General features: G+C 39.6%; 1 protein-coding gene across 1 annotated transcript; it reads right to left on the bottom strand.

The window, feature by feature from the left end:
• Nucleotides 1–3,233: 3,233 nt before the first annotated feature.
• si:dkey-195m11.8 (fidgetin-like protein 2) lies at nt 3,234–10,567 on the bottom strand. The gene is made up of 2 exons (XM_058403496.1): nt 10,428–10,567; nt 3,234–6,211 (listed from the first exon to the last, which is right to left on the bottom strand). The coding sequence occupies exon 2, from the start codon at nt 6,198–6,200 to the stop codon at nt 5,385–5,387; it is 816 nt and encodes a 271-aa protein (XP_058259479.1). The 5' UTR covers nt 6,201–6,211; nt 10,428–10,567; the 3' UTR covers nt 3,234–5,384.
• Nucleotides 10,568–15,196: the final 4,629 nt, after the last annotated feature.

A 15,196-nucleotide genomic window follows, 5' to 3' on the forward strand; every position in this document is an offset into this window, starting at 1 on the left:
TTCACTAACTCTACCTACCTTTTCCACTTTGTCTGAATTGTCCTTGTGTTTCCGGATTCGTCCTTGTGGTTTTGGATTTGTTATTGTGTTTTGAATTATGTGAATAACTCATGTCCAGCATAGTTGTAGTGGAAACATTGGTGCAAATGTTGGGCTCAATGTCCCAGAATGCAGCATGATGAGTATGACGGAACTGACCGCAGTACATGAAAACTGAGCTGTTTGAGCAGAGTGGACAGATGAGGAGCTGAGAGAACTGGACAGACTAAAGACTAAAGCCCCACTGCACCTCTCTCTTTATTTAGAGATGATGCTGGAGCTACACCTGCATTCAGCTTATATATAAAGCCACAATTCTCAGGTTGGAATTATGTTATTTAACATATCTGTCCTGACAGCTGGAACCAATCTGACCGATTTCCTCTGATCTCTCATCAACCTACAGAACAGTCGCTTGTTCAGAATGTTTTATTTTTTTGTATTTTGGGTAAACTTGTGTGTGTGAAAATCCCAGCAGTTACAGAAGAACTCAAACCAGCCCAACCATCTGACACCAACAATCCCACCACAGTTACAGTCACAGAGATCAGACGTCTTCTTCATTCAGATGTTTGAACATGAACTGAAGCTCTTGACCTCTCTCTGCAGGAGTTTATACACCCTGCTGCTGCCACATGATTGGCTGATTGTATAACATAATGTTTTTTTCCGTCTTAAGAGTAAATACAGTTGTGTTATCAGTACAGAGTCACTCCAGGGCAGTCAGTGTGAAACATCTACCATTACTACAGCAACAACAACCTCTGAGACATGTCTGTTTTCTTCAGCCATTCAATAATTGTGTGTGTGTGTGTGTGTTGGGGGTATAGGAGGGGTTTGTAGATAATAGGACATCTGTCACCCTGCATGCTGACACACAGGAGCTTCAGGAGTGGGGGATATTTCCTGAAGAGCTGAACAGATGAAACAGTCTGAAGCTTTGGATTCTGAAATTCACTTTTCTGCTTTTTCAATCCCTGGAATTTCTGCTTTCTGTAAATTAATTTCTAATATAAATTTTAGTCTAAATTTAGTCTAGTGTTAATATTTTAGAATGAACCAGTCGCTGGATGTTTCTTTTTTATCCAGTAATAATTTTCACTAATCCGATCAGTGTAGTTTATATTATACTGTATGTTCAGTACAAACTGTGGGAAAAGTCCAAATTTTAGTCAGCTGATCAAATAAATATTGGACAATTAGATTTAAAAATATTTCAACTTTTTGTTATTGTAAAAATAACAAAAAGTTGACGGTGGCTTAGTGGTTACACTCTCGCTCCTGTTCACTGTGTGTGTGGAGTTTGCATGTTCTCCCTGTGCTTGGTGGGTTTCCTCTGGGTGCTACGGTTTCCTCCCACGGTACAAAGACATGCTTCTAGTCTAGCTATGACATCATAACTAAAAGGGAGAGCCAGAAGGTCACAGACATGAAGGCTTCCCGGGACATAAAGTGTCCAACCACTTCACAGTCAGTGACCTGAGTGACCATGTGAGAGTGGTAAGGTGGCAGCATCCAGACATCCCAGTCACCAAACACTCTATGACCATGAACCTTCCAGATCTGCTCCTTTACCTAAAAAAACTATACATTAAAAGCTTGACTAAACAAATGTGTCTTCAGCCTAGACTTAAACATTGAGACTGTGTCTGAATCCCCAACACTAATTGGAAGGCTGTTCCATAACTTTGGGGCTTTGAAAGAGAAAGCTCCGCCCCCTGCTGTAGCCTTTGCTACTTGAGGTACTACCAAGTAACCAGCACCCTTTGATCGGAGTAGGCGTGGCGGATCATAAAAGACTAAAAGATCGCTCAGGTACTGCGGCGCGAGACCATTTACTGCTTTATAGGTCAGTAACAGTATTTTATAATCAATGTGAAATCTGACTGGGAGCCAATGTAGTGTGGATAAAATAGGAGTGATGTGTTCATATCTTCTGGTTCTAGTTAGGACTCTAGCTGCTGCATTCTGGACTAACTGGAGCTTGTTCCTGCTCCTACTGGAACATCCAGACAGTAAGACATTACAATAATCCAACCTAGAGGTAACAAAAGCATGAACTAATTTTTCTGCATCATGAAGCGACAACATATTTCTTATCTTAGCGATATTTCTAATATGGAAGAAGGCTACCCGAGTGATATTATCTACATGAGCTTCAAACCAAAGACCAGAGTCAATAGTCATACCAAGATCTTTTACTGCTGGACAAGATGAAACCAAAAGACCATCCACCATTACTCTGTAATCAGAAAGCTCACTTCTAACTGCCTGTGGTCCTAGTACAAGCACCTCTGTCTTGTCCGAATTAAGCAGGAGGAAGTTAGTGGCCATCCAATGTCTAATGTCCTTTACACATTCTTCTATCTTAATAAGCTGGTGTCTCTCATCTGATTTAGCTGAAACATATAGCTGTGTGTCATCGGCATAACAGTGGAATATAAAGTTCTGATGCAGAATATCTTCTTTAAAGAAGATTAAAGATTAAGTTAAAGAATAAAAAAAGCCTTTATCATGTAAACAATTCAACTTACTTTAAATATATTCAGACCTGTTATCAGGACCTTACAAAACTTTACAAAAACTTAAATATAAAACTTATTTTCAGAAAAGATAACTAAGAAATATCTATAGTGGCTAAAATACTGGCTTAATGATAGCTTAATGTATTTTATAATGACAAAACTCAGACCATCTTAAATTATATATTGAAATTATTTTTTATTTAACTATAACTTAATTAATTAAATAATGTTATAATGATTTATAATCCCACTCTCAGTGTTTATAATGATTTATAATCCCACTCTCAGTGTTTATAATGATTTATAATCCCACTCTCAGTGTTTATAATGATTTATAATCCCTCTCTCAGTGTTTATAATGATTTATAATCCCTCTCTCAGTGTTTATAATGATTTATAATCCCACTCTCTGTGTTTATAATTTATAATCAATGATTTATATGTTTTAATATAAGTATTATTTAAGATAATTGGCGTGGTATTAAGAGCCAAGACAACAAAAGTTGTAAATGAAAGTGTAATACATTCAGAATACACTTCATATTCAACTGATAGTTAAAATTTTGTTAAATTATAATAAATATGGATTTCTCTGAACCAGGAATAAAGCAAAGTGCACATTGTTTTCATTGGAGATTTTATTTTGCATGAATACTTTCTGAAGTGGAAGTTTTCAGAATTAAAAACACAAAATTACTTTTTATATTCAAGAGAAAAAAAAATCACCATACAAACACGAGGTAGTGGTTTTTTTTTACAAGTATTAAAACTACAACCACACAATCTTAACAATCTTAACAATTATTATTTCAAACTTAACAATTAACACTTGCAGCATTTATGACCCGTTTGTAAATCTGATTAAATCACTGATTAAATCATGTTTTTTGATCAAAATAGATATAAAGATGTAAGTTAATGTGTCTTCAATCATCACAAAGACACCGTGTTCCTGTGGAGCAGAAAACAGAAGAGCAGAAAGATGAGAAAGTTCCCTTTCTTTCATTTTATCTACTTAAAAGCCCCTTGTGACATGATTAACATTATCAAATTCAAATAACTTTTCATTACTGATAACAGTGACGGTCTCTTAGTAAAGGTGTTCATAGTTAACAGGACAGATCTGTTACCTCATAGACGAGTAAATTCTTTAATCAGCTGCTTGAGTGTTTACAATTCTCAGCAGGAACAACTTCTACCATTAATGAAACAGAAAAGTAACACAAAAAAAGACATTAGCATTTCTCAAGCTTTTCCCATCATTCCTGAGATAAGGTAGAGACATTCAGAATAAACTCTCCTCCTGAAGCTTCATAAATTGCATATTTTTCATGAATCTTTGTGCGAGTTTATGTCTAGAATACATAAGTAATTTCCAAAAAAACATCACGTCCTTAAGAAAGAAAACTTGTAAACGTTTAGATTCTAAATTCCTGAGTATTTTCCTGAGTATAAATACCTGACTATTTACCTAATCTTTAAAATGTCTAATTTCCCCTCCTTCCCTCTCTATCTTCAGTCTGCATGCGAGTGGAATTTATTGACTGGTGTGGGGGATTAGTGCTGGCTGTGGCTTATGCTTCACTACACTGATTGATTACTTACAGAGCGGGGGTTAGAGAACAATAGTCAGTCTGAGGAAAAGGAAATGTAAAGCTCTAAGGATATAGGCTGTGTTTCCACCAAGGTTTAGGAAGCTTCTGAGAAACCAAGGAGTTGAGAAATCTCCTGGGTGAGTCCTTGTTTTTTTGTTTTTTTTATTACTGATATGGGAGAACAGCAGGATTGAGAACTTCAGTGCCTTCAGCAAACCTGGAGGAAGCTGACCGGAGCTGATCTTTAATAGTTTTGTCTAGTTGCATCATCATGACATTAATATCACTAGTTGTGTTTGTACACTTCAAGCTGTGTGATGTTCTACCTCTGATATATAACAACTACTAGCTAAATATGAGAAGGTTGATTAACAATCTGTAACATTCAATAAGCCAAGCTCCATTCCAAATTGGAAGACTCAGGAACTAAAATGGCTCCTGAAATTGTCTCAGGCATGGGTCAGGTTCCTGTCTTTTATTAAAACGTATGGTTTGCAGCCCAGAACTCCAGCCCAGAAACTACACCTGCCCTGGTGCCTCTGGTGATAATGCACAATATATCCCTAACTAATTCCTGTATGCCTTAAAAAAAACTTCCTGTGGTGTAAATGAGCTCCTTTCTACATTGTGATGGTAGAAATGGGTTTAAGATTCTTTAGCTCTTGAAAAGGTTCCTGGGTTACAGAAAAGGTTCCTGAGACAGAAATGTAACTCTGGCTTGCATAGAGACCTAACAGCAATGCTCAGTATGTCAAGCAGCACCTTAAATGGTGCCTAGATGACCTCACCATTACATTGGAACACAGTAAAGCTGTCCGGGGCTTGGGTCAGTTTTTGAATATCAATATATATTTTTGAGAATATATACTGACATTCTCACAGACCTATCTAGAAAATTAACCTAGTCCAGGTTCCACTAGTAATAAATCTTGGAAATGGTTCTTTGGTGAAAACTTGCCTAAATTCCTAAAAAATATCCTTCTCTGGAAAAGATTATACACTTGATTTTTTAGTAACCTTAAAATGTGACTTGAATTTTTAAAAATTCCCAATAATAAACTAAGATCAAATTTAATAACTAACATTCTCTGGTCAGGACTCTCTCATTCTGTTTCAAATGCAGAGTGAAGATATGATCAAAAGCTCCAAGAACACTCCACTAGGCTGGGTAAATAAGGCCACCTCAGGGGTAAACCAGGCCAACTTAGGGGTAAATCAGGCCACCTCAGGGGTAGGTGTACTGCTCAGCACCACTGTAAGATGGTGCCTCTGAGGGCTGTAAATAACTGCTCTTCCTCACCAGGTCTACCTTCATGTCTGGTTGAGGGAGAAGCCTGTCTGGCCTGATGTGCTGAAGATCTGCACTGCTATTTGGGATGCCATTGCTGATGGGATGCTCAGCACTATCCCTCGCTGTATAAGGTGACACTCTGCTACTTTTATTTTGATCGAATCCAAAAGTCTTGTTATGTTCTTGGAACTCCTCAGGCCGCTTCAGAGCCTGAGTGCTGTGGGTGGTTTGGAGGCTGCTGCTCAGTGGTGGTAGCAGGGAAGGAGAACTGGGGGTGGTTAAACCCGGGGGATAGGTATAGACCGGGGTGGGAGGAGGGTAGCTTGACGTTAAGGCAAAAGCTGGCTGGTGCAAGTAAGTCGGTCGAGGGTACAAGTGTGACCCGCTGTAGGTGGAGGTATAATCCTGAGATATTGCCCCATTACCAAATTGCTCTGAAAGGTTGCTTGCACTCGCTAAAGAACCTTTAATTCCATCTATCCCATCTGGGTTGTAGCCCATTGACCAGGCATCCTGGGCAGGCTCACTTCTTCGGAAAGCTCCAGGCTCCGGGTAGACCGGACTGAAGGAATACCTCTCAGCATAGCGCTTTAGCAGGCTGGAGGCACTGAGGGCACTGATGTCGTCGGAATAGCCAGAGAAAGCGGGATGACTGGGCTGTGGATATGGAACAGGCTTAGGGTGGGCAGGAGGTGACGTGGTGGAAGTGATGTCATAGTGTTGCTCTGCCCACTCAGACGACCAGTGCATCTTTACCACATCTAGCAAGAAGAGACATATGCATATTAGTCACACCATTTCCTTTAGCTGAGATTGCTAGCTGGCTAGTTTTGGTTAGAAGGCTCCAGGTAGCACATAATAGTCTGCATTTCAGATGTGATTAGTACAAAGTCCTAATTGTGTAACTATCATATGTAGCTCCTCCCCAAATCCATCTGAACAGAAAGTCTCTGTCTTAAATGGAAAAACGTGAAGTGAGTTCACTAAGCAAAGTCTGCCGTACACATCCCTGCGAATGAGATGTTGCCATAGAAATAAAGTGTTTTAGAGCAAATGCATATAATATAAATATATAATATAAACCTGCGATCTGCAGCTGCACCACTGTCAGAGCTGCTGTTCTAGATGATTCAGACCAATCACAGTCCAGAACCCAACAGCGCTGTGATGCATATAAAATATCTATTTGTTGGTTTATTGTGTGTGTGTCCTGCTCTCCTCCCCCACATGCCCAAAAAAACCCTGCCTATGGAATGTCAGGAATTTAGCCTGGGATCTATTTACAAAGAGAACATCCTCTGGACACACACACACACACACACACATACACATACACACACACACACAGGGCATGGCCCAAAGTGTAGAATATTTTTCTTTATATTGTCCTTTAATTAATTTGCTAACACAATTCAACTGAATTTTTTCACAACACTTTCTCAAAACAGCTTTAAAAAATATTAAATATAAAATGAATAATATTTTTAAGTTTAAAATTTCAATTTAGATTTATCCTAGCATTAGCATGACATTAACATTAACGTGAGTAAAGTTATTAAATTTAAAATGAACATTGTGTGTTAATTAGTAGAGTCACTAATGATGTGTGCAGCTCAGATTGTGTCCAGAGTTCGATATGATGATGTTATATCAATATCACAATTATTATACATCACAATAATCTCTGACATTTCACTGCTAATCAGTCACACTGTCATTTACAGACACAGGCAGCTGATTCAACACTACAGTCTAATTTTATACCAATTGCTTCGTTTTAAATTCTCATTTAGTTTGGGGTGATACTTTATAGACACACTATAGACACAGTATAGACACACTATAGACACAGTATAGACACACTATAGACACAGTATAGACACACTATAGACACACTATAGACACAGTATAGACACACTATAGACACAGTATAGACACAGTATAGACACACTATAGACACAGTATAGACACAGTATAGACACACTATAGACACACTATAGACACACTATAGACACAGTATAGACACAGTATAGACACACTATAGACACAGTATAGACACACTATAGACACAGTATAGACACACTATAGACACACTATAGACACAGTATAGACACAGTATAGACACACTATAGACACAGTATAGACACACTATAGACACAGTATAGACACACTATAGACACAGTATAGACACACTATAGACACACTATAGACACACTATAGACACAGTATAGACACACTATAGACACACTATAGACACAGTATAGACACACTATAGACACACTATAGACACAGTATAGACACACTATAGACACACTATAGACACACTATAGACACAGTATAGACACACTATAGACACACTATAGACACAGTATAGACACACTATAGACACAGTATAGACACACTATAGACACACTATAGACACAGTATAGACACACTATAGACACAGTATAGACACACTATAGACACACTATAGACACAGTATAGACACACTATAGACACACTATAGACACAGTATAGACACACTATAGACACAGTATAGACACACTATAGACACAGTATAGACACAGTATAGACACACTATAGACACACTATAGACACAGTATAGACACACTATAGACACAGTATAGACACAGTATAGACACACTATAGACACACTATAGACACAGTATAGACACAGTATAGACACACTATAGACACAGTATAGACACACTATAGACACAGTATAGACACACTATAGACACACTATAGACACAGTATAGACACAGTATAGACACACTATAGACACAGTATAGACACACTATAGACACACTATAGACACAGTATAGACACAGTATAGACACACTATAGACACACTATAGACACAGTATAGACACACTATAGACACAGTATAGACACACTATAGACACAGTATAGACACACTATAGACACACTATAGACACAGTATAGACACACTATAGACACAGTATAGACACAGTATAGACACACTATAGACACAGTATAGACACAGTATAGACACACTATAGACACACTATAGACACACTATAGACACAGTATAGACACAGTATAGACACACTATAGACACAGTATAGACACACTATAGACACAGTATAGACACACTATAGACACACTATAGACACAGTATAGACACAGTATAGACACACTATAGACACAGTATAGACACACTATAGACACAGTATAGACACACTATAGACACAGTATAGACACACTATAGACACAGTATAGACACACTATAGACACACTATAGACACACTATAGACACAGTATAGACACACTATAGACACACTATAGACACAGTATAGACACACTATAGACACACTATAGACACAGTATAGACACACTATAGACACACTATAGACACAGTATAGACACACTATAGACACACTATAGACACAGTATAGACACACTATAGACACAGTATAGACACACTATAGACACACTATAGACACAGTATAGACACACTATAGACACAGTATAGACACACTATAGACACACTATAGACACAGTATAGACACACTATAGACACACTATAGACACAGTATAGACACACTATAGACACAGTATAGACACACTATAGACACAGTATAGACACAGTATAGACACACTATAGACACACTATAGACACAGTATAGACACACTATATACACAGTATAGACACACTATAGACACAGTATAGACACAGTATAGACACAGTATAGACACACTATAGACACACTATAGACACAGTATAGACACACTATAGACACAGTATAGACACAGTATAGACACAGTATAGACACACTATAGACACAGTATAGACACACTATAGACACAGTATAGACACAGTATAGACACACTATAGACACAGTATAGACACACTATAGACACACTATAGACACAGTATAGACACACTATAGACACACTATAGACACACTATAGACACACTATAGACACAGTATAGACACACTATAGACACACTATAGACACACTATAGACACACTATAGACACAGTATAGACACAGTATAGACACACTATAGACACAGTATAGACACACTATAGACACACTATAGACACACTATAGACACACTATAGACACAGTATAGACACACTATAGACACACTATAGACACAGTATAGACACAGTATAGACACACTATAGACACACTATAGACACAGTATAGACACACTATAGACACACTATAGACACAGTATAGACACACTATAGACACAGTATAGACACAGTATAGACACACTATAGACACAGTATAGACACAGTATAGACACAGTATAGACACAGTATAGACACACTATAGACACAGTATAGACACAGTATAGATACTGTATAGATTATTTTAAAGATATTTTAATGATGTTATGGTATTACTAGACTTGTTATGAGCATTCTCAAAATTTTCATGAATTTACAATTTCCTTTTTCATGATAAATGACATTGAAAGTAAACTGAAAGAAACATTGTAAGAAATCATTTTTAAAATATCAGAATATCAGGATCAAACGTAAACAATGTCATTTTCCCAAAGTTTTAAAGTTTTAAATATACTGTAATGTTTCAGCTGTTAAAGTCATCACCACGCACCACATGCTTTAGTACTGCAGGACACACACACACACACACACACAGTAATGAATGATCATAACGGTGTCTTGGACTTTATCTCAGTGTGTAAGCTGATAGTGGTGTGTGTTCATGTGTTTTACAGCCCACATGTCCGAGAGGACAAGAGAAACAACTCTTACCTGTTTAATATCCTCCTTTCTTTCTCTTTTCAATGCTGTACATCTCTCTCTCTCTCTCTCTCTCTCTCTCTATCCTGTATGTATAAATATCACTCTCTCCAATTTTTTTGGAACTCTACAGTTTATCTAAACAAAACCACTTGTGTACGAACTGCAAGATCATCATGTTTCCATGGACACACACACACACACACACACACACACACACACAGATAGCTCACCTCCTCATTTCCATGCATCTCCACAGTAACATAGCAAATTGCTGAGTTCCACACTGCCACACCAGAACACACCAGAACACCGTGGTCTTCCTTCTGCTGCTCCTTCACCCTCTCAGTGACACCATCCCCAGCCCTGCCCCCACACCTTAATACCCCCACACTACACCGCCCCACCCCACACTGCCCCTCCACCTCCACCACGCTTTTTTACCTCTAACTATTTCAGCTCTATGTCTGTGCTAGTAATGAGGGGTTGCCAAATCCATGCTTTATCCACATACCTTCCTTTAAAGATGTTTTGGTGTGTTTTGGAGTGGAACATGTGGTTATGAGTCTTGTGAATTCGGATAAACACGTGACATCATGTGGATAATGTTTTACATTACAGCAGATGGCTTTATCCAGAGAGATCGACATTTATCTCATTTATACAACTGAGAGGCTGAGGGTTAAGAAACTCACATCTAAACCACTGACCCACTGACCCACTGACCCACAGAATATACACAATGTCTAGTTTTAACATATTTAAACCAAAATGGTCCATTTCACCGGATGTGTGTGTGTGTGTTTGTGTGTGTTTGTGTGTGTGTGTGTCTAACCTCGCTCTGTGTGTGTGCGCGTGCGTGTCTAACCTCGTACTGTGTGTGTGTGTGTGTGCGTGTGTGCATCTGTGTGTGTGTGTGTGTCTAACCTCGTACTGTGTGTGTGTGTGTGTGCGTGTGTGCATCTGTGTGTGTGTGTCCAACCTCGTACTGTGTGTGTGTGTGCGTGTGTGCATCTGTGTGTGTGTGTCTAACCTCGTACTGTGTGTGTGTGTGCGTGTGTGCATCTGTGTGTGTGTGTCTAACCTCGTACTATGTGTGTGTGTGTGTGCGTGTGTGCATCTGTGTGTGTGTGTGTGTGTGTGTCTAACCTCGTACTGTGTGTGTGTGTGTCTAACCTCGTACTGTGTGTGTGTGTGTGTGTCTAACCTCGTACTGTGTGTGTGTGCGTGTATGCATCTGTGTGTGTGTGTGTCTAACCTCGTACTGTGTGTGTGTGTGTGTGTCTAACCTCATACTGTGTGTGTGTGTGTGCGTGTATGCATCTGTGTGTGTGTCTAACCTCGTACTGTGTGTGTGTGTGTGTGTCTAACCTCGTACTGTGTGTGTGTGTGCGTGTGTGCATCTGTGTGTGTGTGTGTGTGTGTGTGTGTGTGTGTCTAACCTCGTACTGTGTGTGTGTGTGTGTGTGTCTAACCTCGTACTGTGTGTGTGTGTGTGTGTGTCTAACCTCGTACTGTGTGTGTGTGTGCGTGTGTGCATCTGTGTGTGTGTGTGTGTGTCTAACCTCGTACTGTGTGTGTGTGTGTGTGTGTGTGTGTGTGTGTCTAACCTCGTACTGTGTGTGTGTGTGTGTGTGTCTAACCTCGTACTGTGTGTGTGTGTGTGTGTGTCTAACCTCGTACTGTGTGTGTGTGTGCGTGTGTGCATCTGTGTGTGTGTGTGTGTGTCTAACCTCGTACTGTGTGTGTGTGTGTGTCTAACCTCATACTGTGTGTGTGTGTGTATGTGTGTGTGTGTGTGTTTGTGCGTGTATGTGTGTGTGTGTTTGTACCATTTAGCTTACCTCAAAATGTGGAAGACAGAAAAGAGATCAGAATGATGAGGTTGATTGAGCAGAACATGTTTTTTAAATCGTACGTTTTTGGGTTTGATTTGTTTTGGTTTTTCTGGCCCTGAAATTAACTCCGCCCCTAGCTGATACTGGTTCTGTGTTCATCTAGTAATTTACAGGTTGGAATGACTTAATTTGTTCAGTGCTTTTAATGATGTAGTTATTAAGCACTGCTGAGTTCTGGACTCATTACAGAGAGATAATGCTTTCAGTTTATAGATGAAGAGAGAGAATAAAGAGAGACTGCTGAGGGGATGAGTGTTTATAGCTGATAGAGAGAGAGAATAAAGAGAGACTGCTGAGGGGATGAGTGTTTATAGCTGATAGAGAGAGAGAATAAAGAGAGACTGCTGAGGGGATGAGTGTTTATAGCTGAAGAGAGAGAATAAAGAGAGACTGCTGAGGGGATGAGTGTTTATAGCTGATAGAGAGAGAATAAAGAGAGACTACTGAGGGGATGAGTGTTTATAGCTGATAGAGAGAGAGAATAAAGAGAGACTGCTGAGGGGATGAGTGTTTATAGCTGATAGAGAGAGAGAATAAAGAGAGACTGCTGAGGGGACGAGTGTTTATAGCTGAAGAGAGAGAATAAAGAGAGACTGCTGAGGGGACGAGTGTTTATAGCTGAAGAGAGAGAATAAAGAGAGACTGCTGAGGGGATGAGTGTTTATAGCTGATAGAGAGAGAATAAAGAGAGACTGCTGAGGGGATGAGTGTTTATAGCTGATAGAGAGAGAGAATAAAGAGAGACTGCTGAGGGGATGAGTGTTTATAGCTGATAGAGAGAGAGAATAAAGAGAGACTACTGAGGGGATGAGTGTTTATAGCTGATAGAGAGAGAATAAAGAGAGACTGCTGAGGGGATGAGTGTTTATAGCTGATAGAGAGAGAATAAAGAGAGACTGCTGAGGGGATGAGCGTTTATAGCTGATAGAGAGAGAGAATAAAGAGAGACTGCTGAGGGGATGAGTGTTTATAGCTGATAGAGAGAGAGAATAAAGAGAGACTGCTGAGGGGATGAGTGTTTATAGCTGATAGAGAGAGAATAAAGAGAGATTGCTGAGGGGATGAGTGTTTATAGCTGATAGAGAGAGAGAATAAAGAGAGACTACTGAGGGGATGAGTGTTTATAGCTGATAGAGAGAGAGAATAAAGAGAGACTACTGAGGGGATGAGTGTTTATAGCTGATAGAGAGAGAGAATAAAGAGAGACTGCTGAGGGGATGAGTGTTTATAGCTGATAGAGAGAGAGAATAAAGAGAGACTGCTGAGGGGATGAGTGTTTATAGCTGATAGAGGGAGAATAAAGAGAGACTGCTGAGGGGATGAGTGTTTATAGCTGATAGAGAGAGAATAAAGAGAGACTGCTGAGGGGATGAGTGTTTATAGCTGATAGAGAGAGAGAATAAAGAGAGACTGCTGAGGGGATGAGTGTTTATAGCTGATAGAGAGAGAGAATAACGAGAGACTGCTGAGGGGATGAGTGTTTATAGCTGACAGAGAGAGAATAAAGAGAGACTGCTGAGGGGATGAGTGTTTATAGCTGATAGAGAGAGAATAAAGAGAGACTGCTGAGGGGATGAGTGTTTATAGCTGATAGAGAGAGAGAATAAAGAGAGACTGCTGAGGGGATGAGTGTTTATAGCTGATAGAGAGAGAATAAAGAGAGACTGCTGAGGGGATGAGTGTTTATAGCTGATAGAGAGAGAATAAAGAGAGACTGCTGAGGGGATGAGTGTTTATAGCTGATAGAGAGAGAATAAAGAGAGACTGCTGAGGGGACGAGTGTTTATAGCTGATAGAGAGAGAGAATAAAGAGAGACTGCTGAGGGGACGAGTGTTTATAGCTGATAGAGAGAGAGAATAAAGAGAGACTGCTGAGGGGATGAGTGTTTATAGCTGATAGAGAGAGAATAAAGAGAGACTGCTGAGGGGATGAGTGTTTATAGCTGATAGAGGGAGAATAAAGAGAGACTGCTGAGGGGATGAGTGTTTATAGCTGATAGAGAGAGAGAATAAAGAGAGACTGCTGAGGGGATGAGTGTTTATAGCTGATAGAGAGAGAATAAAGAGAGACTGCTGAGGGGATGAGTGTTTATAGCTGATAGAGAGAGAGAATAAAGAGAGACTGCTGAGGGGATGAGTGTTTATAGCTGATAGAGAGAGAGAATAACGAGAGACTGCTGAGGGGATGAGTGTTTATAGCTGACAGAGAGAGAATAAAGAGAGACTGCTGAGGGGATGAGTGTTTATAGCTGATAGAGAGAGAATAAAGAGAGACTGCTGAGGGGATGAGTGTTTATAGCTGACAGAGAGAGAGAATAAAGAGAGACTGCTGAGGGGATGAGTGTTTATAGCTGATAGAGGGAGAATAAAGAGAGACTGCTGAGGGGATGAGTGTTTATAGCTGATAGAGAGAGAGAATAAAGAGAGACTGCTGAGGGGATGAGTGTTTATAGCTGATAGAGGGAGAATAAAGAGAGACTGCTGAGGGGATGAGTGTTTATAGGTGATAGAGTGAGAATAAAGAGAGACTGCTGAGGGGATGAGTGTTTATAGCTGATAGAGAGAGAATAAAGAGAGACTGCTGAGGGGATGAGTGTTTATAGCTGATAGAGAGAGAGAATAAAGAGAGACTGCTGAGGGGATGAGTGTTTATAGCTGATAGAGAGAGAGAATAAAGAGAGACTGCTGAGGGGATGAGTGTTTATAGCTGATAGAGAGAGAATAAAGAGAGACTGCTGAGGGGATGAGTGTTTATAGCTGATAGAGAGAGAATAAAGAGAGACTGCTGAGGGGATGAGTGTTTATAGCTGATAGAGAGAGAGAATAAAGAGAGACTGCTGAGGGGATGAGTGTTTATAGCTGATAGAGAGAGAGAATAAAGAGAGACTGCTGAGGGGATGAGTGTTTATAGCTGATAGAGAGAGAATAAAGAGAGACTGCTGAGGGGATGAGTGTTTATAGCTGATAGAGAGAGAATAAAGAGAGACTGCTGAGGGGATGAGTGTTTATAGCTGATAGAGAGAGAGAATAAAGAGAGACTGCTGAGGGGATGAGTGTTTATAGCTGATAGAGAGAGAGAATAAAGAGAGACTGCTGAGGGGATG

This window comes from Hemibagrus wyckioides, linkage group LG11 (genome assembly GCF_019097595.1).
Source record: "Hemibagrus wyckioides isolate EC202008001 linkage group LG11, SWU_Hwy_1.0, whole genome shotgun sequence".
Taxonomy (NCBI): domain Eukaryota; kingdom Metazoa; phylum Chordata; class Actinopteri; order Siluriformes; family Bagridae; genus Hemibagrus; species Hemibagrus wyckioides.